Source organism: Penicillium chermesinum (assembly GCF_028974085.1).
Source record: "Penicillium chermesinum strain IBT 19713 chromosome Unknown utg000003l:1.0-5111272.0:1.0-5115320.0, whole genome shotgun sequence".
Lineage (NCBI taxonomy): Eukaryota > Fungi > Ascomycota > Eurotiomycetes > Eurotiales > Aspergillaceae > Penicillium > Penicillium chermesinum.
Window position 1 is genome coordinate 2,363,377 of NW_026695313.1, and position 20,593 is coordinate 2,383,969.

At 52.3% G+C, this 20,593-nt stretch overlaps 9 protein-coding genes across 9 annotated transcripts; 3 read left to right on the forward strand and 6 right to left on the reverse strand.

Moving 5' to 3' along the window:
- Positions 1 to 1,883: 1,883 nt before the first annotated feature.
- Positions 1,884 to 2,510, reverse strand: N7468_003818 (uncharacterized protein; the record flags this gene model as incomplete). The annotated part of the gene is made up of 2 exons (XM_058473115.1): positions 1,884 to 2,307; positions 2,497 to 2,510. 2 exons carry the CDS (start codon positions 2,508 to 2,510, stop codon positions 1,884 to 1,886), a joined length of 438 nt encoding a protein of 145 aa, XP_058332118.1.
- Positions 2,511 to 3,808: 1,298 nt separating this feature from the next.
- N7468_003819 (cytochrome P450) lies at positions 3,809 to 5,446 on the reverse strand (the record flags this gene model as incomplete). Its single annotated transcript, XM_058473116.1, has 4 exons — positions 3,809 to 4,730; positions 4,784 to 5,221; positions 5,275 to 5,325; positions 5,397 to 5,446. 4 exons carry the CDS (start codon positions 5,444 to 5,446, stop codon positions 3,809 to 3,811), a joined length of 1,461 nt encoding a protein of 486 aa, XP_058332119.1.
- Positions 5,447 to 6,233: 787 nt separating this feature from the next.
- Positions 6,234 to 8,650, forward strand: N7468_003820 (uncharacterized protein; the record flags this gene model as incomplete). Its single annotated transcript, XM_058473117.1, has 2 exons — positions 6,234 to 6,448; positions 6,532 to 8,650. 2 exons carry the CDS (start codon positions 6,234 to 6,236, stop codon positions 8,648 to 8,650), a joined length of 2,334 nt encoding a protein of 777 aa, XP_058332120.1.
- A 694-nt stretch (positions 8,651 to 9,344) lies between these two features.
- On the reverse strand, positions 9,345 to 11,417 carry N7468_003821 (nuclear export protein Noc3; the record flags this gene model as incomplete). Its single annotated transcript, XM_058473118.1, has 1 exon — positions 9,345 to 11,417. The coding sequence occupies one exon, from the start codon at positions 11,415 to 11,417 to the stop codon at positions 9,345 to 9,347; it is 2,073 nt and encodes a 690-aa protein (XP_058332121.1).
- Positions 11,418 to 11,634: 217 nt separating this feature from the next.
- On the forward strand, positions 11,635 to 12,489 carry N7468_003822 (ribosome biosynthesis protein NIP7; the record flags this gene model as incomplete). Its single annotated transcript, XM_058473119.1, has 6 exons — positions 11,635 to 11,684; positions 11,740 to 11,913; positions 11,969 to 12,174; positions 12,227 to 12,304; positions 12,359 to 12,393; positions 12,466 to 12,489. The coding sequence occupies 6 exons, from the start codon at positions 11,635 to 11,637 to the stop codon at positions 12,487 to 12,489; spliced, it is 567 nt and encodes a 188-aa protein (XP_058332122.1).
- A 1,332-nt stretch (positions 12,490 to 13,821) lies between these two features.
- N7468_003823 (Mpv17/PMP22 family protein) lies at positions 13,822 to 14,737 on the forward strand (the record flags this gene model as incomplete). The annotated part of the gene is made up of 2 exons (XM_058473120.1): positions 13,822 to 13,944; positions 14,030 to 14,737. The coding sequence occupies 2 exons, from the start codon at positions 13,822 to 13,824 to the stop codon at positions 14,735 to 14,737; spliced, it is 831 nt and encodes a 276-aa protein (XP_058332123.1).
- A 606-nt stretch (positions 14,738 to 15,343) lies between these two features.
- N7468_003824 (DCN1-like protein) lies at positions 15,344 to 16,532 on the reverse strand (the record flags this gene model as incomplete). The annotated part of the gene is made up of 3 exons (XM_058473121.1): positions 15,344 to 15,726; positions 15,818 to 16,129; positions 16,367 to 16,532. 3 exons carry the CDS (start codon positions 16,530 to 16,532, stop codon positions 15,344 to 15,346), a joined length of 861 nt encoding a protein of 286 aa, XP_058332124.1.
- Positions 16,533 to 17,199: 667 nt separating this feature from the next.
- On the reverse strand, positions 17,200 to 18,514 carry N7468_003825 (putative protein kinase; the record flags this gene model as incomplete). The annotated part of the gene is made up of 4 exons (XM_058473122.1): positions 17,200 to 17,544; positions 17,605 to 17,900; positions 17,955 to 18,283; positions 18,351 to 18,514. 4 exons carry the CDS (start codon positions 18,512 to 18,514, stop codon positions 17,200 to 17,202), a joined length of 1,134 nt encoding a protein of 377 aa, XP_058332125.1.
- Positions 18,515 to 19,436: 922 nt separating this feature from the next.
- Positions 19,437 to 20,387, reverse strand: N7468_003826 (uncharacterized protein; the record flags this gene model as incomplete). Its single annotated transcript, XM_058473123.1, has 2 exons — positions 19,437 to 20,202; positions 20,263 to 20,387. 2 exons carry the CDS (start codon positions 20,385 to 20,387, stop codon positions 19,437 to 19,439), a joined length of 891 nt encoding a protein of 296 aa, XP_058332126.1.
- Positions 20,388 to 20,593: the final 206 nt, after the last annotated feature.

Here is a 20,593-nt window from a genome sequence, read left to right on the forward strand (position 1 = left end):
CTGTGGTAGCAGATGGGCCTGTAAAGGAAGTTATTGCTGAACCACCTACAGAAGCAGTCCCTGAGACTGCTCCTGAGGCCGCCGAGCCTATTTCTACCGAGCCAGCTGTTGAGCCTGAGACTACTGAGGCCCCTGTAGACGAGACTCCCCAGGAACCAGCTACCAAGACTACTACTGAGACCGCACCCGTGGCCGAAGAGAAGGTTGAGGCTGCGGAGCCTGTAAAGGAAATCACGCCTGAACAGACCCCTGAAGCCGCTGAGAAGCTTGTGGAGGAAGTTAATCCTGAAGCTGTCACCGAGTCTACCGAAGAAAGGGCAGCCAAGCCGGAGGCTGAGCTTGAGCCTGTTGCTGAGCCTGTTGCTGAGCCTGTTGCTGAGCCTGTTGCTGAGCCTGTTGCTGAGCCTGTTGCTGAGCCTGTTGCTGAGCCTGTTGCTGAGCCTGTTGCTGAGCCTGTTGCTGAGCCTGTTGCTGAGCCTGTTGCTGAGCCTGTTGCTGAGCCTGTTGCTGAGCCTGTTGCTGAGCCTGTTGCTGAGCCTGTTGCTGAGCCTGTTGCTGAGCCCGTTGCTGAGCCCGTTACTGAGGAGGCCGCTGTGCCTACTGAAGAGACTCTTGCTCACCAGCCTGAAGCACCTGTTGAGGCACAGCCAGAGGTTATGGAGCCCACTGCCGAGCCTGTGGAACAGACTCCAACTCTTGCCGAGGAGACACCAGCCCCAGTAGAAGAGGTTTCCGCACAGGAGCCTGAGCCTGCTACTGAGGAAGTAAAGGCAGCCCCCGTGGCTACCGAGGCTGTCCCTGCCATCGAAGAGACCCCTGCTCCTGCCACCGAAGCTCCCATCGAAATTGTTTCTGCTGTTGAGGAGCCTGTTGCTGTACCGGCTGAGCCCGAAAAGCCTACTGAGGAAGCCACGGCCCTTGAAGGGTCTGTGCCTGAGCCTGTAAAAACCGAGCCAGCTACAGAGACTGATGCTCCTGTTAGCGAGGAGCCAACCAAGGAGATCGAGACTGTAGCGGAGCCAGTTACAGAGGCAAGTGCACCTGTTGAGACGGCTGCGGAATCTGTTGCCGAGGAGGTCCCTGGCACCGGAGCTTCAGCCGCTGAACCAGCAGTAAAGGAGCCTATCCCCGAGGCCAATGTTGAGGCTGCTGTTACTGAGGAACCTGCTGTTGAGCCTAAGGCTGCTGGGGACGCCCCCGTTGAAGACTCTGTGACTGAGAACGCCACTCATGAAACTCCTGCTAAGGAAGTTCCAGCCTCTGAGGAGCCTGCTGCCGAAGCCCCTGCCGAAGCCCCTGCCGAAGCCCTAGACTCTGAGGAGTCTGCTCCCATTGCGGAGTCTGTTCCTAAGGAGATCACTACGGAAGAAGCTATTTCCAAGCCCGTTATAGCCGAAGAGATCACACCGGCAGCCGCCGCTGAGGAGTCCCCTGCTACTGAGGAACCTGCTGCTTCAGGGACCGCTGATGTTGAGCCTGTTACCGAGGACACCGTTCCCGAAGCTGCAAAGCCCACCCCCGAAGAAGCGCCCAAGGAGCAAGTGTCTGAGGAAGCAGTCACAGAGCCCTCTACAGAGGAACCTTCTAAAACAGTTGATGACGCCCCGGCGGAACCTGCTGTCCCAGCCGCAGAAGAAAGTGTTTCTAACGAACAGGCTAGCGAGCCTGTAGAAGAAACTCCAGGTCCTCAAGAAGAGCAAGTATCTCCTCCAGATGCTGATGTCTACGGTGCATTGCTTGCTCCTCTTCATGCAAAGGACAACTCGTACCAGCTGCCTGCCTCGCAGCCGTACTTTTCTCAGGAAGAGGCCACTGCCAAGGAGCAGGAGCAGGAGCCTGAGCCTGAGCCTGAGCCCGAGGCTGAGGCTGAGGCCGAAAGCCCTTCAAACACCGAAGCCTTGGCTGCTGGAGCTGCCGCAATGGCTGTTGGTGCGGGTGCCACAGCAGGGATTGCTGCAGTCCACAAGAACGACGACACTGATGCCAAGAACGAAAGCAAAGACGCCCTTGTGACGACGCCCGAAGACGGTAAGGCCTGGCAGTCCTATGTTTCGCACCAAGCGTCTGTGCCTTCCTTCGATGCTGATCCGGTTCTCACAGCCCTCGCTGGAGATCGTGAAGCCCTCCTTCACAAGCTCAACCAGCCGTCCACCGACCAGCTGCTCGCTACCGTCGCCGGTCAGACCTCGGATGGCAAGCAGGCCGTTGTCGAAAACGAACCGCAGCCCGGTCAAGAGTCCAGCCAAAAGGCTGGTCCATCTACGGAGGGAGATCCTTCGCCGGACAATGAAAACGAAGAGGATCGTCCTACAAGCCAGAGTCGGTCAGTAGTTTCTGTCAATAACACTGGTGAAAATTGGCTCAAGGCATTCTTCCGTTCCATCTTCAAAAACGTTTTTGGTGCCCTGTTCGCTCCCTTCCGCAGGAAGTCGAAGAGCGACTAAGATGGTGCTGGAGTCTGATCATTCGCATTTGCACTTGCCTTGACGCTGTTACCCATGGCTTTCCATCGGGTCCGCATTTAGAAAATGCGAGTGCTAACATGTGATGTCGAACAGAAAGTTATCCTGGATTGCTATCGCCCTCGTTCCACTCATCGCAATACTTTGGCGCGTGGTCTTTCAGTGACCTCCAGATACCGTTCTTCGTTGCAATTACTCTGACGCTATCAAAGAAACACCGAATAGTCAGAAAGTTGTCAGAATGCTCTTTACACGCGTGATTCCCCTGTATTTGATACCTGCAGCTCGAGATTTTTACGATTTCCCTTTATATTTTCCGTTATCTGTTTCTTGTCTTCTTTCCTGGTTGGGAATGAGCGCTGTGATTTATTTTATGTTCTCATGATTCTCTTTTGTCGTCGTTGATTTGGCAAAGGGTTGGACCTCGGCTTGAAGTTGACAATAGACTTTGAGTGTTAGTCGAATCTCTCCCCGAGGTACCTAATGACGCCTATGATCTTATCTGAATGACCTTCTCATCTCTCGAACCTTTTCCCTTGAATGTAGAGTCTGCCGCGACTAAAAGAGGGGCATAGATATTGCTGTGATGGGTGAGACCATTCCGGACATAAGAGGTATTACTCAGTTCCACCGCTTTGATTTATGTGAGCATGGTAAAATCGCACATTAGACTTCGTGACAGCGCACGATACAAGTAGCTGGCTTCGGTATCCGCTCTTCAATACTAGCTCCATTACCATACGTTTTGGGACGCAACGTGATTCACCACACAGTGGACATTTTCTCCACTATTTTCACGGTATGCTGTGGTCTGCCTCCCAATCTTGAGGCTCTTTGCAGCCTTCCATCTACTGGCTTGGTTCTTCGGATCGACCAATTGCGGTAGAGCTCTCGCAAACCTGCTATTGGCAAGGCCCATCGGTCCTTTCAAGATAAAGCTGTGGTTGAATGAACTCTTTGTCGATACTACGTATGATCTTTGCCGACCGCCATTGTCTTGAAATCACTCGATGCAAGCCCAACTAGTCTTAAAATTCCTATCAGAAAACGTTCAAAGACGATGCTCGTGACCAGAAGTAATCCTCGAAGAATGGCAATTATTTCGTAGTGCGTCAAGTCGTCCTTACCTGCTGGATATGGCGAATTAAACTTGTCGTTAGTCAGTGTCCTGCACCGCGGAAACCCTTTGTAGGCGCAAGTATCCGAACATTCGATAGATCTTGAAAGAGTCAATGTCGGAGTGTGTTTTATTGTTAGACTTGAATATGCCCGAGATTTTATGTAGGGTGATGAAAAGAGCCCGTTATTACACCCCTTTTGGTCCTCAGAAAATGTACACTAGCCGACTAACAAGGGAAGAGACCTTTCCCTTCGCCAATCTCAACTCTCCAGGGCTTTCCTTCGAATCCATCTCTTTCCTTAACCTTTATGTTGAATGGGCCTTTCACAGGCCCGGTGGCCGCCAAGACAGAACCAGTATGGGGCTCAGGAGGCGTCCACTCACCTCCCTCGGGCGTGAAGTCAAAGCGCATCATGAGCATACAAGCCAATCCCAGGATCTCGCTCGCCGCAAAATGGCGGCCTGGACAAATAGGCGCTGAAACACCAAAGGCCATAAAGCGACCCGTCCGGCGAACAGTCTTCGGGTCATCCGGATGATCGCTAGGCTCAGGCGTGAGATATCGTCGGGGATTGAACTCATCTGCACTGGGTCCCCATGCTTTCTCGTGTCGGCCAATCACTTGACTTGGCAGTATGACGACATTGCCAGCCTTAAGATGATACTTGTCGGCGAGCGTGAAATCGCTCATGACGAAACGTGTTGATGCTGGGTTAGAGCCCTTCCGCATGATCTCATGGAATGTCGATATCAGTAGGGGGCAATCCTCGCGAATGGCTTTCAGGTCCACTACACACTCTCCCTCGACCATCTTGAAAGCATTCTGCTCGACTTCCTCTCGCAATTCCTGGAGCAGATCAGGATGAGAGAAGATCGTATAGATTACCCAGAAAGTAGCGGGAATGGTGTTTGAAAGAAGCGCGAGGGGCACGGATGCCTCGTTTTGCGCAAGTTCAGGGTCGCTCAGGCCCGCTTCCGAAAGCACTTGGTACCTTTTAAGAATAAAATCACACGCCTGGTTCTGGCCTTTCTTGTTGAGGTACTCTATAAATGCAGACAGCACAATCTTCCTGTTCGTGTACGCCTTTCGAGCCGTAAGCCAAGGCAAAAAGTTCATAAGCAAAGGAGACACATTTCGGTCAACCTCCCTGCCATGATAGTTAGGACCTGTGGGTATGGATTCAGGGTCCATTGATCTCACCAGAAGGCGTCTCGCACCTCTTGGGCCTCGAAAGGATTCATGGGCCCGTAGGCGGCACGTGTACCGGCAAGCGTCATCGCATAATGAACCCACTCGATCAAGTCAACAGATTCTTTAGTGGCGAGTTCGTCAATCATGGGCTGAATGGCAGAGAACATGTCACGGTTCAACTTGTCGAGCGACTTGCCCGCCAGGAACGGTGTCGAGGCATGCATTACAGTTTTGACAAGACCCTGGCCACCAGCTTCAACGGTGCGGAACGCGTGGAGGGTCTTCCCCGTCAGGCCCGCTAGGCGTTCGGCGGCAAAGTCCAAGAACGGCCCAAAGCTGAAGACTTTGCTCTGGCGCTGGACAGCGTTCATCATGTCGGGCGACGTGACCACGTATATCTTGAGGAACCCGAAATTGAGTGTGATAATGGGGTCGGTGCACCCCTTACTGTTGGCTTGGTTAGAGCGACCATCTTCGAATGGGGATGTCGGTGTACTTACGCGACCATTGGGATGTATTTCATGCCATGGCGCATCATCCCCAAGGGTGGCCTATTATGGGAATTGATGATTTTCCATTTGGGGGTTCACGCGGGTCGCCCTTGGCCAGGAGTATCAAATACCCTAGCGCGAGCAGGGCACCCAGGATTAGGAGGTGGGTGGCCTCCAACATGTTCAGGTGGATTGAATACTTGAAATCATGTAACCTCCCGGGTACCTGAAAAATGAGAAACCTACTTTTGACACCGAAGGGACGTCCAGCTGAAGACCCGAATCAGATCACAGGTCACATGACCATACAATGTGCCAACTTAGATTTCCGTCATCTGATTGGACCAGGTGGAGGCTGATATACCTTGACCTTGTGTGGAGACAGGAGCCATTTATGGGAGATTCTGGTTTGTAGAAACTAGATTTCTGTGTTCAAGAAGCATTGATTAGATACCACTTTCGAATAGGTGTAGTTGGAAAGACCATACATGCCACACTCTTTCTATACCATCCCCCTAACCGAACGACTACTCTGTACATACTGTATACAAGGCGGCTTGGGAAAACAGCCAAATTCGGAGAATAGACAAGGCCAAGGCGGAACTAGGCGTGGAAATAGCTTCAAAGAAATACCAACGCAAGGTGACTGAATTGTTAAGACCTGTGAAGAATAGAAAGAGGGGCTCTTTCTCTGCGATGTGGATGTTTGCAAGATTTGTTGAGCGTATTCAGGCCCATGGGACTGCTTATCTGCCGTGTTGTTTATTTTCAAGAATCTCTCCACGTTGAGAGCCTTCCTTGAGCACTCACTCGCAGCTGCAGAGAAAATACACTCTTTCCCCTCACCCCATCCCTCTCGCCTGCCTGCACTTTTTGTCCCTTTTGCGTCCTCTGAGTCCTCTTAAAATCCTCAATATTTCCCAATCATGGAGAGCGATACGAATATCCATGATGATTGCAAATCCCCAATGCCAGATCAACCTTCCCTGCAGCGCACTGACTCCAAGCGTGGCGGGGCCTCTTATGCTCGCAAGAAAGACAAGAGTCTAGCGGTCTCTATTCCTCGTCCCCACGGTCCTGATACTGAGCTAGGCGACATTCAGCTGTCTGCCAGCAACGCCTTTGCGCGTATGAAGTCGCGTGATATGGAGGGCAGCAAGCTTCCACGATTCAGTGGCGGTCAGTCTCAATATGTTTACGGCACTGTCTGCCCCTTTCGCTAACTAGGCCGTCATGGTGAACAGCGGGCTTTCTGGGTCCAGCTAGCCCTGTCAGTCCAACGGGCCCCATCAGTCCCATTAGTCTTTCCAGTCCTGAGACTTCCAACAATCTTCCTGAAGTTTCGCCGCATTCACTCGGTAGCAAGAGATCCAACCTCGATTACGATGAAGAACTTGCTCTGCCCATGCCAAAGCCTCGTAACCAGAGGTCCCTCACCTCGGAGAGCATTCGTTCGCAGGACCAGCAGGATATAAAGAATCCCGCGCCCGATTCTCGCGGCGTCACCGATCTTGTCGATCCCTCTAAGAATATCGTTCCTCGACCATATTTGCCAGGCACTTCTGAAGAGAAGAAAATATCTAAATTGGGGAAACTCAAGTCTAAGCTCAGCTTCAAGGATTTACGAAAGGAGACCGATAAGCAGAATGACATCTCCTCTGCCAAGTCTACTATGCAGGCTCGCCGCATTGCAACGACGTCTGGGCTCCCCGCATTCTCCTCTAGCACCCAGAGCTCCAAATCTAAGTCCAGGCCAAAGGTGCTGCATAGTACCAGGGCATCGTCCACTGCTAGCTCGATCACAGATCCTTCGCCCAAACCAAGCATTTCGACCACCAGAGCTCCCTCGCCGCCTGTAGCATGTGTTAATGCTCAGGGAACTATGGCTTCTACCAAGCTGCCGACTATTCGAACGAGCCAACCTCCAGACAGCCGTCCCAAGTCCGGCGCGAACTTGGTTGCCAACGAATCCCCAAAGACTCCTACTTCTAGTCCCTCCACTGCGAGTATGAAGGATGAAGATGATCGTGCGGTCCCTGGGGCATGGCCCCCCACCCCTGCTCCTAAAGAGCCGGTCGTCAAAAAGTCTCGTCCCTCAACTTATGCAACCCCAATTAATCTGGCCCCCAGTATCGATGACCTTGGCGAAGGTGACGGGAAGGTCAAGTACCTTCCCAGATCCTGGCTTGAAGAAACTCCCGAAGCTTTTATGCTTGATAGCAGATGCTATGCTCCGAGTCGTACCTCGAACAACGACATAGCAACATCGTTTCCCAACTACGTGCCGTCGGTCAATGAACGACTCGAACAGTCGAACATACCAGCGCGCAAGTCCACGTCGTCTGAAGGCCACAATCATGGTAAATCGCAAGTGGACGATATTGTGGATATTGTTCGCTCCATACAGCGCCAGTCTGACTCTGGTATCGCTTCTCTGGGCCACAGGGTGGAAGAGTTGTCTGACTGGGTTGGGGGCCAACTCAAGAGCCAGATTGAAAATATCTCAGATGTTGGCCGCACAAACGCTGAGCTCTTTGACAAGCAATGCGAAATTTCACGCGAGATCATGAAGTTCCAGCTCGACATTCGGCTGCAAATAGGGGTTATGGAGAGGCGCATGAGCACTTTCGAGCACGACATCCTGGATGATATGAAATCTAAACTCAAAGCCTTAGCTAGATCCTACGAGGATCTTAGCAAGAGAACCGATGAACTCGTCGAGAAGGAACTACTTTCATTCGATCACACCCACGCCTTCATCGAGCAACAGATTCAGAACAACTGCGAAATCGAAAAGGAAATTGCATTCTTGAAATCTCGCCTGGCGCTCAAGACGTCTCTCTTCCCGGCCCCGAAGAAGGAATCTCTTGATGCCCTTCGCGCACGAAAGAGTGAATCAAGCATGGCCAGTACTGATCCCCTGATCAGGAAGCCAACGGTCATTCGCGCGCTTCCGTCGGGAGGGACTCATCCATTGCTCCTGAGTGCCAACAACACCGCAACGACCACCGTCGATAACAAACCGGCCGGATTGCTTCCTCGAACCACCTCTCTCTCAAAGAGAGGTCTGCTCAAGAACTTCAGGGATATTACATCTTCCGACCTGAAAGACAAGGGCACAGAGAAGCGCACCGGCCCTGAAGAGAACAAGAAATGGAACCTCTTTGGCTTTCGACGCAGCCATGACGGCCCAGAGCGCCCCAAGCAGGGAAGCACCAAGCTCCCCCTGGTCCTCGTCTCGATCCTTGAAAAAGACGCCCAGCAACGAGGATATTACCAGCTCCCGAGCCTCGACGCCGCCTGTTCCACCCATCCCACGCGATATCCCCGAGCTGATGAAACGAAAGCCAACTCCTCCAATTTCGGCGCATCCTGCTTTCCGTGACTCCCAGACCAGTGGTGACTCGCACGATACTTCTTACGAAACGGCTGTGTCGACCAGACGGGCTTCGCTGCCCAAGCGAGTCTCTCGTAGTTTCGATGCCTCTTCCTCTCCACCTTTTCCTGATCAGGCCATTGCCTCGGTCGAATTCTCGCCCATCGCTGAGAATTTCGGGTCGCCGCCATCGCCATTTGGTAATCCCAACAGCCGCGATAGGACCCCGGACACTGTCATCCACAAGCCTGGTAGCAATGATCTGGAAAGCCATTTGCTTGCAGATCTAGACAATAATCCGTATCAGGTGTCGATTGTGGAGAAAGAGCACGAGGGCATGATCTAAATGGCTCTACCCGGCCTCCATGTCGACTATTCTTATCTTTTCCCGTTAGTCCTTATTTCTTCCCCCAAACGTTGTCAGTTTTTGATTTTTTAAAACTTTCCCGGGTGACCAAGCGCGCAGTGTGGAGTCGTTAAACGAATGCAGGGGGGCGAACGTGATACCCCGGCAAGGCAAGGACATCTATGACGAGGTGATGGTTATTATGAGATTTTGCGTGATAATGGGAATTGTGCGCGTAGGGCGCTCTAGTTAAGGATATGGCGAGCAGACTAAGAAAGAAATTTAACATGGCCGGGAAAAAGAACGCTTTTGTGGATCCTGTAGACAAAACATCATGAGGTATATACGTAAGTGCATTTACTTAGATGCAGCCATCAACTTCTCGATGTCGATCGCGGCATCGCGGACTTGAGGGCAGTAGTGCTGGCGCAGCAGCTCGCCCTCCCAAACGGAACCGGCATAGACATTTGTTCGTTCTACATCATTTGAATAAGCATTGAAGACCCCGTCGCCCTTGCGCTCATCTGTGTTCCATAAAGGAGCAATCCGGCGGGCGTGGTGCTTGGAAACTTGGTTCATGAGGGACAGAGTTGCAATCGCAGATTTCTCGGGAAGTTGAAGGGAAGTAGTCATGAGACGTTTTGAGAAGCTGGCAAGTCGGACTGGCGGCGGAACACCGTGTGCCCGGGAAAGCAAGGTCGATTGGAGACAGCGAAGGAGAAGAACCATGGGTGTTTGGAAATTGACCTTGTTCTTTGAGCGGATACGGGTGGATTCTTCTGGAGCATTGGGATCTGGAAGTCGGAGGGAAGTATCAGGGTTGTACTCGACATCGGGGTTGAGAGCGAGGCCGTACAAGGACCTATACAGATGCTTGATGAAGAATCCGAGGTCAAGATGTAATGATGTTGCGGCCTTGCTGGCATCTTGGCCTTCAAGAAGAGCGAAGGCCGTGACTGTACACAACAACGTCTCACGACGAGCATCGCGGGCGGACGATTCTGAAACGTCATTTTCATCTTGGTCGTCTTCTTCCTCTTCTTCGTTTTCGTCCCCTTCCTTGAGCTCATCGCGCTCAGCATGTGTCACAAGCTCCTTGAGAGCCTCCAACAAGTCACCGAAAAAGTCCTGGTTGATGAGATGAGCGTACTTGGCCAAACCCTCGAGCACGGGTCCCATGAGCCATGGAATGCGCTGCTTGAGAATACGGAAGTAGATTCCAAAAACGGCCTTCAGGGTTTCGGCTTGGTTCTTGTCGCGTTCTTCGTGTGAGACCAGGGCATCTGCTTGCTTCATGTCCTTCTCCACAATCTTACGCTCCTTTTGCAACTTGCGCTCACGCTTCGTCCGAAATTCGCGCTTTTGCTTCGGCTTCTTGCCATGAGTCGGCTCATCATCAGATTCATGATCAACGCGGTGTTGGGAAGCCTTCATAGAGAACTCGCCTAGGAGACGTAGGTGCAGAAATGTATCCAGGACACTCTCGTGGATCTTGAAATCGCGAGCCTTCATCATCTTTGAGAGAAGACGAACGGCTTCGAGCGAGACAATTCCATCCGCATCTTTCGCAAAAACATCCTCAATCGTCTCTCGACACTTAGCCACATCCGCATCAACCTGTCGACGGGCCAATCGGTTGACAATAATCTTGAGCAATTCGCTCCGGAAGTTGAAATGGGGAACGGCCTCGAGCATAGTGCAGGCACAGTTGATCGCCATGCTCTTCAGACTTGCCTCAGCCTCAGAGGAGCCTCTCCTGGGCTTCGCCAACAAGGCTAGCTTCTGGACGTACTGCTTGTATCCAGAGACCAAACCTTGCTCGAAATTGCGAAGCTTGCGCACTTCTTTCGAGACCTTGCCCGACATTTCTTCATCGCTGATAGGCCGAATTCGATAGCCAGGAATGACGTCTCGGTAGACAGCGGCCTGCGCTGCCAAGGCCAATTTCTTGACTGTAACAGGCGAGTCCGGGTTATCCACCATCTCCGCCATTGTCTTGAACAGGGCTATGTGCTCTTCCGGGTCCTCGTTGATCAGGCCAGCCATACGGGCCAGGTCCTCCTTAGCTTGAATGATCTGCAGCTTGATAGGGACCTTAGGCTTTTTCTCCTCGACCTCTTCTTCGGATTCCCCAGATGCGTCTTCCATCTCCTCATCGTCAGTTCCCAAAAAGCTGTCGGTCTCCTCTCCGGCATCTTCTTCATCCACCTCTTCCTCCACCGCTTGGACAAACCCCTCTGAGGTTTTTATAGGCAGTCGGGTCTGTTCGTTGGCGTTTTTATTCGATTTCCGTGGGCGCTGTTCGTAGTCTTGCTCAACGTCCCATTCGGCAGCATTGCTGGCGATATCGCGCTTACTGCGGGAGCCTGCCTTACCCCCATCGTCGGGGGGACTGAGCCTTCTCCTCTTGACCGTTGGACCTTTCGCCATTTTCGTAGAGTTCGGCGAATGACTTGAATGTTTGTCGAGAGTCGAGACTCGCAAAGCTTTGCGGCGAAAAGGCGGTCGGAAACTTTTTTTCTGCGGCACCCCCGAAGCGGTGTCTTACGTCCGGCAGAAAAGTCTCGGGGCAAAAAAAAAGAGGCCTCCCGCATATCAAAAGTTCTCAACTCCAAAGCTTGGATCGACAGGCAGACAATTTTACAAGATGCGTCCCTTATCAGAAACCGAGATGAAGACCATGTTCGAGAAGCTGGCGTATGTTGTTCAATCGTGGATGTCTGGAAATGATTAAGAAGTTAACCCAGTCCAGGAACTACACCGGCGCATCTCTGAACCAGCTCATTGCCCCAACCTCCGAAGATGGTACTGAAGGGGAGAGGATGGTTTTCCGTCTGCAAGGATCCCGAGTCTACTACGCCCCCCTGGCCCTCGTCAACTATGCGACGTCCATCCCCCGTGACCAGCTGCTTTGCATCGGCACTCAGTAAGCACTTACCGTCTTAGAAAGGGCTCGAAGCTGGTTTGCTGACTATCAGAAGGATTGGCAAATTCTCCAAGACTGGCCGATTCTTCCTGAACATCACTTCGCTGTCTGTAATTGAGAAGCACGCCCGGTTCAAGGCCTGGCTCAAGCCCAACGGTGTGCAGCCGTTCCTCTACGGAGGTTCCGTTGTGCGCGCCCACATTGGCCGCTGGAGTGAGGATTGCCCAGGGTCTCAGGGCATTGTGATTTATGACATGAACGGTAAGCGCCTGTCTCCCGCGACCGTCAAAAGAACCAGCTGACAGGTCTGTAGATACTCCATTAGGATTCGGCGTGACTACTCGCTCTACTGCTGAGGCCCGCAAGCTTGAGCCAACTGCTATGGTTATTGGTAAGCTCTTCGACGTTACATTCACGGAATCCAGCTAACCCAGTATCTTAAAAGCCCGCCAGGCAGATTGCGGCGAGTGGCTGAGAGAGGTGAGTTTTCCCTTTGCGGTCCAACATGATCGCCGAGTTGGCGATATTGATATGGAAGCTAACCCCTACTAGGAGGACACTCTTTTCACCACCTAAAAAGCCATCAGCTCGAAAGCTTGCATATTGGGGTAGGAATGGAGTTTACGGAGTCTGTCACGAAGCACAAGTCTATTAGCAACCGAAATATAATTTCATGCAATATTCATGGCATCCTTAGTAGAAGTAGCCAATGTCCCTGCTATGGTCCTATTCTGCGAAAGTAGAACTTGTGGTTTATGAGCGATCATCTATTTTCCTTGTCTCCGACTGAAAATGGCATTGCTCATATCTGATGGGGCATCATAGCGCATAAAATATACTGGGTTCACTATCGGCGAGCACAATCTCCCAATGTCACAGTTTTATTGCCCAGCTAGTCGGTTTGATAACGCGTGACGGGGGAGGCAGCGGTGATGCGGGTAGCTTTGAGATGAAGCTCCACCTCGATAGTCTCGTAGATACCCATGGACCCATTACTCAGACAACGTCCCCAATTTACACATAGAAACCGCCTGTGAGGATGTTCGGAAACACCCGCTTCTTCCACGTCGAACGGTCCCCATTATGCATTTATGAAAACAACGCAGCAGGGGATATTTGCCCTAACGGAATTTCGAGCATTGGGATCTGGCAGGCGTTTTTCCGAAGCCATTCCTCGGTTGGGCGGAACGATGCGTATTTCCGGTAGACGCCTTCCTCATTCGAGATTCATTTTCTACTCGTGGTCCCAACTGTATCCATGGAGAAGTAGCTCAGACACGAGGTTCCTGCCGAGAGGTTCTTGTCTTGTGGGGTTGGGCGCTTCGGGGAGCTGAGCTGCTGAGCTGGGTAAGCTGGGGATCAGGAGAAAATTTGCAATCCGCCATAACCAGGGGACCTTGACAAATTTTCTGAAATGGAGTTTATAGAGTGAATTTGTCTGGTACAAAAATGCAATAATCTCCTGGCTGCCTCTCTTGCCTTAGGAAGCTAACAGCATGTCTGCCATGACCCTATCGGGGGACTCCGATGATTCGAGCCAATGGAGCCGATGGATCTCGCCGGAGCCCCAGAAGTACAGCTGCGACCGTGCCCGACCGCTATTAAAATACCAGTCGAACCGACTTCGCCTAATGCATTTCCCCAGATTCCCAGAATCCCACAAGCATTTTTTTGTTCGCTGACGAAGGTGAGTCTAGAAGTGCCGAGTTAGCGCTGACCCGGTAACGAGCCTCGGATGAGCGACACGGCCCAGCCCCCTCTCGGGCGCCCAAATCATAAACAAACACGCTTCCCCCCCCAAAACCTTCTCGCTATAATATTGAAAGTGCTTTGCGCTGACCCTGCTCTTGTCCCAGGCGCAATTCTGGAGTTTTGACCATCTTCTCACTTGTTTCCATCTTGCCCATCATGTCGGTCAAGTTCCAGGAAGAGACCGTTCGTACCGTCACCGGGGATGGCAAGCATGAGGGCCTGGCTCACCGCGTCGGTGAGCGATTGACTGGTGGGAACACCACCACAGGCTATCTTGCGGTATGAAAGCTCTCCACATCTCCTCGCTCTATGCTTCCCCGATTCCCCGGATTGTCCAGCTGACCCGAGGAATGGATCTCCGCAGGCCTACCTCCACCAGTTGCAGGAGAACCCGCTGCGCACCAAGATGCTCACCTCCGGTGTGCTCTCCGGGCTGCAAGAGCTGCTGGCCTCCTATCTTGCGCACGATGTCGGCAAGCACGGCCACTACTTCAGCTCGCGCATCCCCAAGATGCTGCTGTACGGCATGTTCGTCGCCGCCCCCCCTGGGCCACGTCCTCGTTGGCCTGCTGCAGAAGATCTTCGCTGGCCGCACCAGCTTGAAGGCGAAGATCCTCCAGATCCTGGTCAGCAACTTGATCGTACGTGCTCCCCTGACCAGACGGTCGCGAATATGGCGGTCCATCGCGAAACCCGCCCGGAATTGCCCCGACTAACCCGCTCTCTCTTCTCGCCTTGTACACAGGTCTCCCCCATCCAGAACAGTGTCTACCTGGTCTCGATGGCCATCATTGCCGGTGCCCGCACCTTCCACCAGGTTCGCGCCACCGTCAAGGCCGGCTTCATGCCCGTCATGAAGGTCAGCTGGATCACCTCTCCTCTGGCCCTGGCCTTTGCCCAGAAGTTCCTCCCCGAGCACACCTGGGTGCCCTTCTTCAACCTCGTCGGTTTCTTCATCGGCACCTACGTCAACACCCACACCAAGAAGAAGCGCCTCGAGGCTCTGCGCAAGCGCTACGACCAGCGCCGCGGCGGAAGCAGCGAGTACGAGAAGCGAAGCGACTACCCTTAAGCAAAAGATACATGGACTGGGTTGTCCTTTGCAGGAATTCAATCGAACGGGGGACAAGCTCTACATCAGTCGCATGTTGAAGCAGCTTTGTCTTGGCTTGTACCGGTTGACTTCCCTGTTAATATCTTATTTCCCGATTTCATTTGTGACGTTCCCTTTTATTTCTGGTGTTTCTATGTCAGTGTACATCTCGCATCTCGGTATGCGATTATTTCCCCCACCTGATGTTATTTCAATATTACGACGAATGGCCTTGATCAATATACTACTATTTTTTTTTTGGAGAACCTTGGTTTCAAAGTCGCCATGGTTGTGCGATGTCCTAATCACCACCTAACTTTCTAAGCCCATGATCTGCCCCACAGGGAATCTAGATCACCATAAAACGAAAATAACATGGTCTTCATCATGGCGTCACTCATTATCCGTAGGACCAAGGCCCATAAAACTCCGCTAATATGAGCACCCCCCCCCCGGTGCATCTCGTACTAGAGCTATCCTAGTACCAAACAGAAGGGGCGAAAAGATAGAGACTCGAAGGAAAGAGAGGTTAGACGTGATACAAGTCTTACTCGATTTCCATTTTATTTCCATCCCGCCGGACCTTCACCCAAGCAATAAAATCGTCAATGACCCCCGGCCACGCGCCCTCCGAGTCATACCAGCTGAACGTCTCATCCGAATGCGCCTTGCGCAGAAACACCTCGAACTGCTCCCACAGATCCTTGTTAACCGGCTTCTTCCCCGCTCATCCAGGAATTCAATCCACCAGTCCAGCCAAGGCGTAGTCGCCGTGTTCGCCTCAATGCCGCCCGACTGCGCAGAGAAGAACAGGCGCCACTGCTCGACCGCGATATCAAACAGCACGTTCCGCTGCCCTTGCATCCGTGACAGGAGGAAGCAGTATCGGTACACGCGGCGGAAAGTGTCCGGTTCCGTAGGAATAGCCCTGCGGAGGCTCTTGGCTGCGGATTTCTGCTTGGCGATGTCTGGGGCGCTGTGAAATACGTTAGCTCTCTATTCTTTTTCTTTCCAAAACCAAACTTTTTTTTTTCTTCTTTATTTCCACGCACTTAGTACAGCTGGTCTCTCGGGGATGCACGTACTCGAGCTCCATCCAGCCATTCACGAATCCTTCGCGGGTAAACTCGCCCATGGCTGGGCACTTGCAGATCTCGGCGATGCCGAGACAGGTAATCTCGTCAATTTTCACTTCCAGGTCGGCGAAGTAGGCCATTGAGCCCTCGATGCCGAACTTGTCATCTTCGTCGTTGGCGGGGTCTGCGGCTGTCAGTTCTGTGGCTCGGTTTCCTTGGACGTAGGAAGGGCGCACCGCGATACTTATCAAATAGGGCGTTGAGTGAGCTTTTCGTCCCGCTTTTGCCCTCGGCGCTGTTAAAAAACCTAATTGGGTGCAAATGGTGTTAGATCGATGTCTTGAGTAAGCTAACTCTGCGTTGAAGGTCGAAGCGCGGTACGTTGCAACAGGCCGGGGTTAGAGGAATTGCGGAGCTGGGTGGGATAGAACGGCGCGCGTGGGGGGGGTTATAGCGGATTGCACTCACAGATCGATAGCTTGCTCGGGATTGTATCGAGTTTGACGCAGTAACTTAAGAGTTCATTAGCCACTTGCTGTTTTCTTGATGGCTCTCTGCTCCCAGGCGAAAATGCAGCCGTGAAAGCCGGGGCCAAGGCCAGGTCGCGTGTATACCTTGGTTGCTTGTATATCGGTCACCCCCGTGATTCCAACTACTTGGTTGATGGCATAGCGCTGGGCACTGGCAGAAGGAGGCATGATGAAGTGCGGGACCCCGCGGGGCAGTTTATAGAGGACGGGCTGGGAGAGAGGGGTCGCGCAGGCGGGTTGAGCTTTCGTAAGGAACTCTCACAGTGCCCGGAGAAACCAGTGAGGTCACGATGACTTGAAAGTGAAAAAGGATGGTGTGAATTTGGGTATAAGTCTTGCGCCGTGCTTCGTGCTGGCGAACTACCAGCCCTAGAGCAGCTGCGGAGTATTACTCAGCGGGTGCCTTTTCCCCGAGGTTCCACCCTCGAAGTGGGCCAGTGAAGAGAACTAGAGGCAGATCTGCCAGAGGTACCACACCAAACCCGTTCTCTCCAACCACGATATTTTTGCAAAGAATACATTCGGAATGAAAGCCAGAATATTCGGGCATGATGATTGGACAAACGCTGGTGCGCAGTGCATGATCGGACAATTGGCAAATCAGCGTTACCTTGCAGCTTAGTTCCAGGCGACCATCAATCCTTATAACTACTATTAGCGCTTTCTCGAACATCCAATCCTCCAATAAAATAGCAAGCATAAGCCATACTAGCCATACCATATTAGCATGTTTACATATTGAGTCAGACGAACCTCCTATAGGGCACGGCGGGCGTTAATAAAGCGTAAGGAGGATCTTTTAAGATAGTTTTCCTCGCTTTTCCTGCTCTCAGCCCTATAACCCCTCCATCAACCACTCATCGTATAAAAGTTCTAGAGCAGTCGGCCGGTCCTCGGGATTCCACCGCAAGGCCATTCGGAGCCATCGCAAAAACCCTTCTTTGTCTTCACCTTCCACATCCGTTGCCAGTTTCTCAAGAGACGTATCTGGAATTGATGCTAGATTCTTCCAGTTACCTGCCTCGTCCCAGAAGACTGAGCTCAGACGTCTCTGTTCCAAGAATTCGGGGGGCGGAGGTCCTAAGAGAGCAATCAGCTCCGCCATGTGGACCCGGTCATCAAATACACCATCTGTATTCTTGCCACTGATAAGCGTGCGAGGGCTGATGATGTCCCAGGCCTATATGTTTCAAGACATTAGCATTTCCTCGATGAAAATAGGATTAAAGCATGCGCTTACCACCATGGCAACATTCCATATGTCCACCTTGTAATCCCAGCTTGACCTCAAAATTACCTCCGGGGCTCTATAAACATTTGGCATTATATCGTCATCGTGTTCTTTGTCGCCGAATCGGGCTTCCCCGAAATCAGCGAGAACAGGAAGTCCCCCCCTGGGAAGAAAACTCAACGTCTTGTAGATTGTTCTGTCTTGGAGGGCTTTTCTAGGAGACGGGTCTGCAGCCTCGGCTTCTTCGAATCGAGAAAGATAATCTGCCTTTGGACTGGGAAGTAGCAAGTTCTTCAGCTGAAGATCTGTCACCAATATTAGGCATAAATCGGGAAACATTTGGGGAGATGGAGACTTACCAGTATGAATGATATTACACTCCGAGTGCAGAAAATCCAATGCAACAAGTAGTTGTCGGATACCAGGCTTCATATCATCAAGGGTCATTACGTGCCCAGGGAACATCTTAAGCAGAACATCCGTAGTCGTTCCAAGTGGCTCGTGAACAAGACAGATGTGACGACCATGGGGGCCTTGGATATAGAAGTGGTCGAGGAGTTTTCGAATAAAATTCCTGCCAGGATGGCGCGTTTCCACCATATTCATGTGCTTGTAGATGCGCAGCTCTCGTTCGAGGTCTCCGCTTTCGCCGGTTACATAGACTTTCAAAACAACATATGTCGATGCACTATTTTGAAGCAAGTCATTAGGATCATCATGGCCTTGCTGGGCTGAGGCAAATTCACCCCACATACATCAAGTCTTTTGCAAGCCAGACGGTTGAGGTCACTCCGTAGCCTATTTTGGCAATCGTTTGATATCGATCGTTGAAAATCTCACCCTGGCTCACTGGGTAGTATTTTTCGGCTCGGTAGGTCGGCAGCGTTTCCTCATCAAGCTCGATGGATGGGTCGAGCATTTTGAACCCGGAGGTGGGAAAAACCGTTGGGGTGCAGGTCCATTGCGGTGCTGACATCAGTGTTCGATGCTGCGTGGCTCCTAAACAAGCCTTTGGGGAGATTCGGTGACAAGAAGTGAAAGACAAGGATGTGGCGAAGGTCCTGCGGATACCCCCAATACGAATAGCCCAAGCGCATCGAGGCGCAGGCTGCATCATGAAGCGAAAGGAAGAAGCCCGTGACAGGTCGGGCGAGTAGGAGGGAGTAGGTGGGTAGAGGGGTAGATAACTTAGACAATTCAAGAGGCCCAACAGAGAATTGCTCAAGCACCGGCTGCACGCCTAGACTTCAGACTTCAAGAGCTCATATCCTTACCTCCCCAGGAATGGGCAGGCCCCTCTACGTGGTGCTGGGGACCAGTACTCGGGCAGTCGTCCGTCTGCCACGGGAGCCAAGATTCGTCCCAAAAGGAGGGTCAGGGTTAGACTACGATAGTTCGGCATATAAATTGCGAAGGGCTGGAGCAAGACTTAGACTCAGTCCAGCTAGGCCCACCCGCTGGTTTCAAAAAGCTTTGGAGAAGACGAGAGGAACAAGCTGAACAGCTATAGAAGGGGCAAGGCGGTGGCAGAACGCAAGGCCATACGCAGTACAAGGAGAAGCGGGTCTGGCTTGTGACACTTTTAGCCGTACCAACCTACGCAGCTGTATATATAGCCGGTGTTAGAGTCTACTATTTTATTCACCTGGCAAGTTCCCTGATTATATGATCTTTGCCATCGGTAAAAAGCTTTTAGCATAAGTATCATTAATATATTTGAATGGAATATATAAGATGACTCCCGAACTCGCGAGACTATGTGAAGCGCAGGCGGAGCTGGATCTTGAGAAAGAGAAGGTGTGGTATCTAAATGCAGTCTATATGAACCCAGTGCTCGGAAATTACGCGCTCCCTGTGGCGACCCAGCGATCGCCGATCCCCCAAGCACCAGCCATGAGACTGATCAAGCCATGTAAACTATCAGGAATCCCAATTCCCTTTTCGAGACACCAATGGAGGCAAAGAGGAGCCCAGACGACATTGTTCACCAGGCTTTTCTTCCAATTACGGATCTCCAGACGAAGCTGCTCGGCCTCTTCAGCACTAAGCTCCTGGGACTTGGCTCCTCCAGCGGCCTTCTTCGCCGCCAACCGTCTGTTCCGCAGCACACGTTCGCGCCACAGCACGAAGAACTGCAAGAAGATGTGTCCGAACCACCCGCGAATACTCCAGAGATCCCACTTCGCGACTCCGCCATATTTCTCAATGAACCGCTTTGAGATAATTCCTTTTGAAGCGAGGTACGCCGCGTTTTCAAGGAACTGGTAAACCACATTGGAAATCACCTGCCCGAGAGTCAACGCATGGAGGACGGGGTCTGCGGGCGGGTTCTTGATCGTCTCGGAGCCCCAAACCCAAAGGGGGATAAGGCCGAAGAGGCGGAGAGTATATCGTGTTTCTGACGCGAGGGAGGAGAGCGCTTTCCACCGCAACGATGCCTCCGATGGGGTTTTAGACGGTGCGGATCGGCCCTTAGCACGGGCGACGAGGCCTAACCGCGTTTGCGCCGCAATCCAGGGTGCCGATGCGCTCAAGTGGTGGAGGATAGCGGCGACATAATTGATCAGCGCGAGAGCTCGCTCCTCTCCGCCCGTGGTGGAGAGGAACCTTGACGCGTGTTAGCGACATGAACGAGACAACATAGAACGGAGCGCGCAAAGCACCTACTGATCTAGCCGACGGACTGTCACATCTGTCGCGGTCAGGGCTGCCAGGAGTCTCTGTCGGCTGATCGCTTTCTCTCCGATCGGACTCCCCACATTCTTTTCAGAACCAGGGCCGGTGCTTGCCATTTTGAAGGATTCTAGAGAATGAGACCAGCTTCAAACAACCAGAGCGAGGGGAGCCATGAATAATATTAAATGGCCTGTGACCGGAAGCAGCCGAGGTTAAGCTGCCTCGGACTTCTGGGTCAGCCATCTCCACTCCGCGGCACTCGAGGGTTTCGGTTTCGCCGCTGATCACGTTATTGGCATGTTTCCTCGCATGGTTGCTTGCA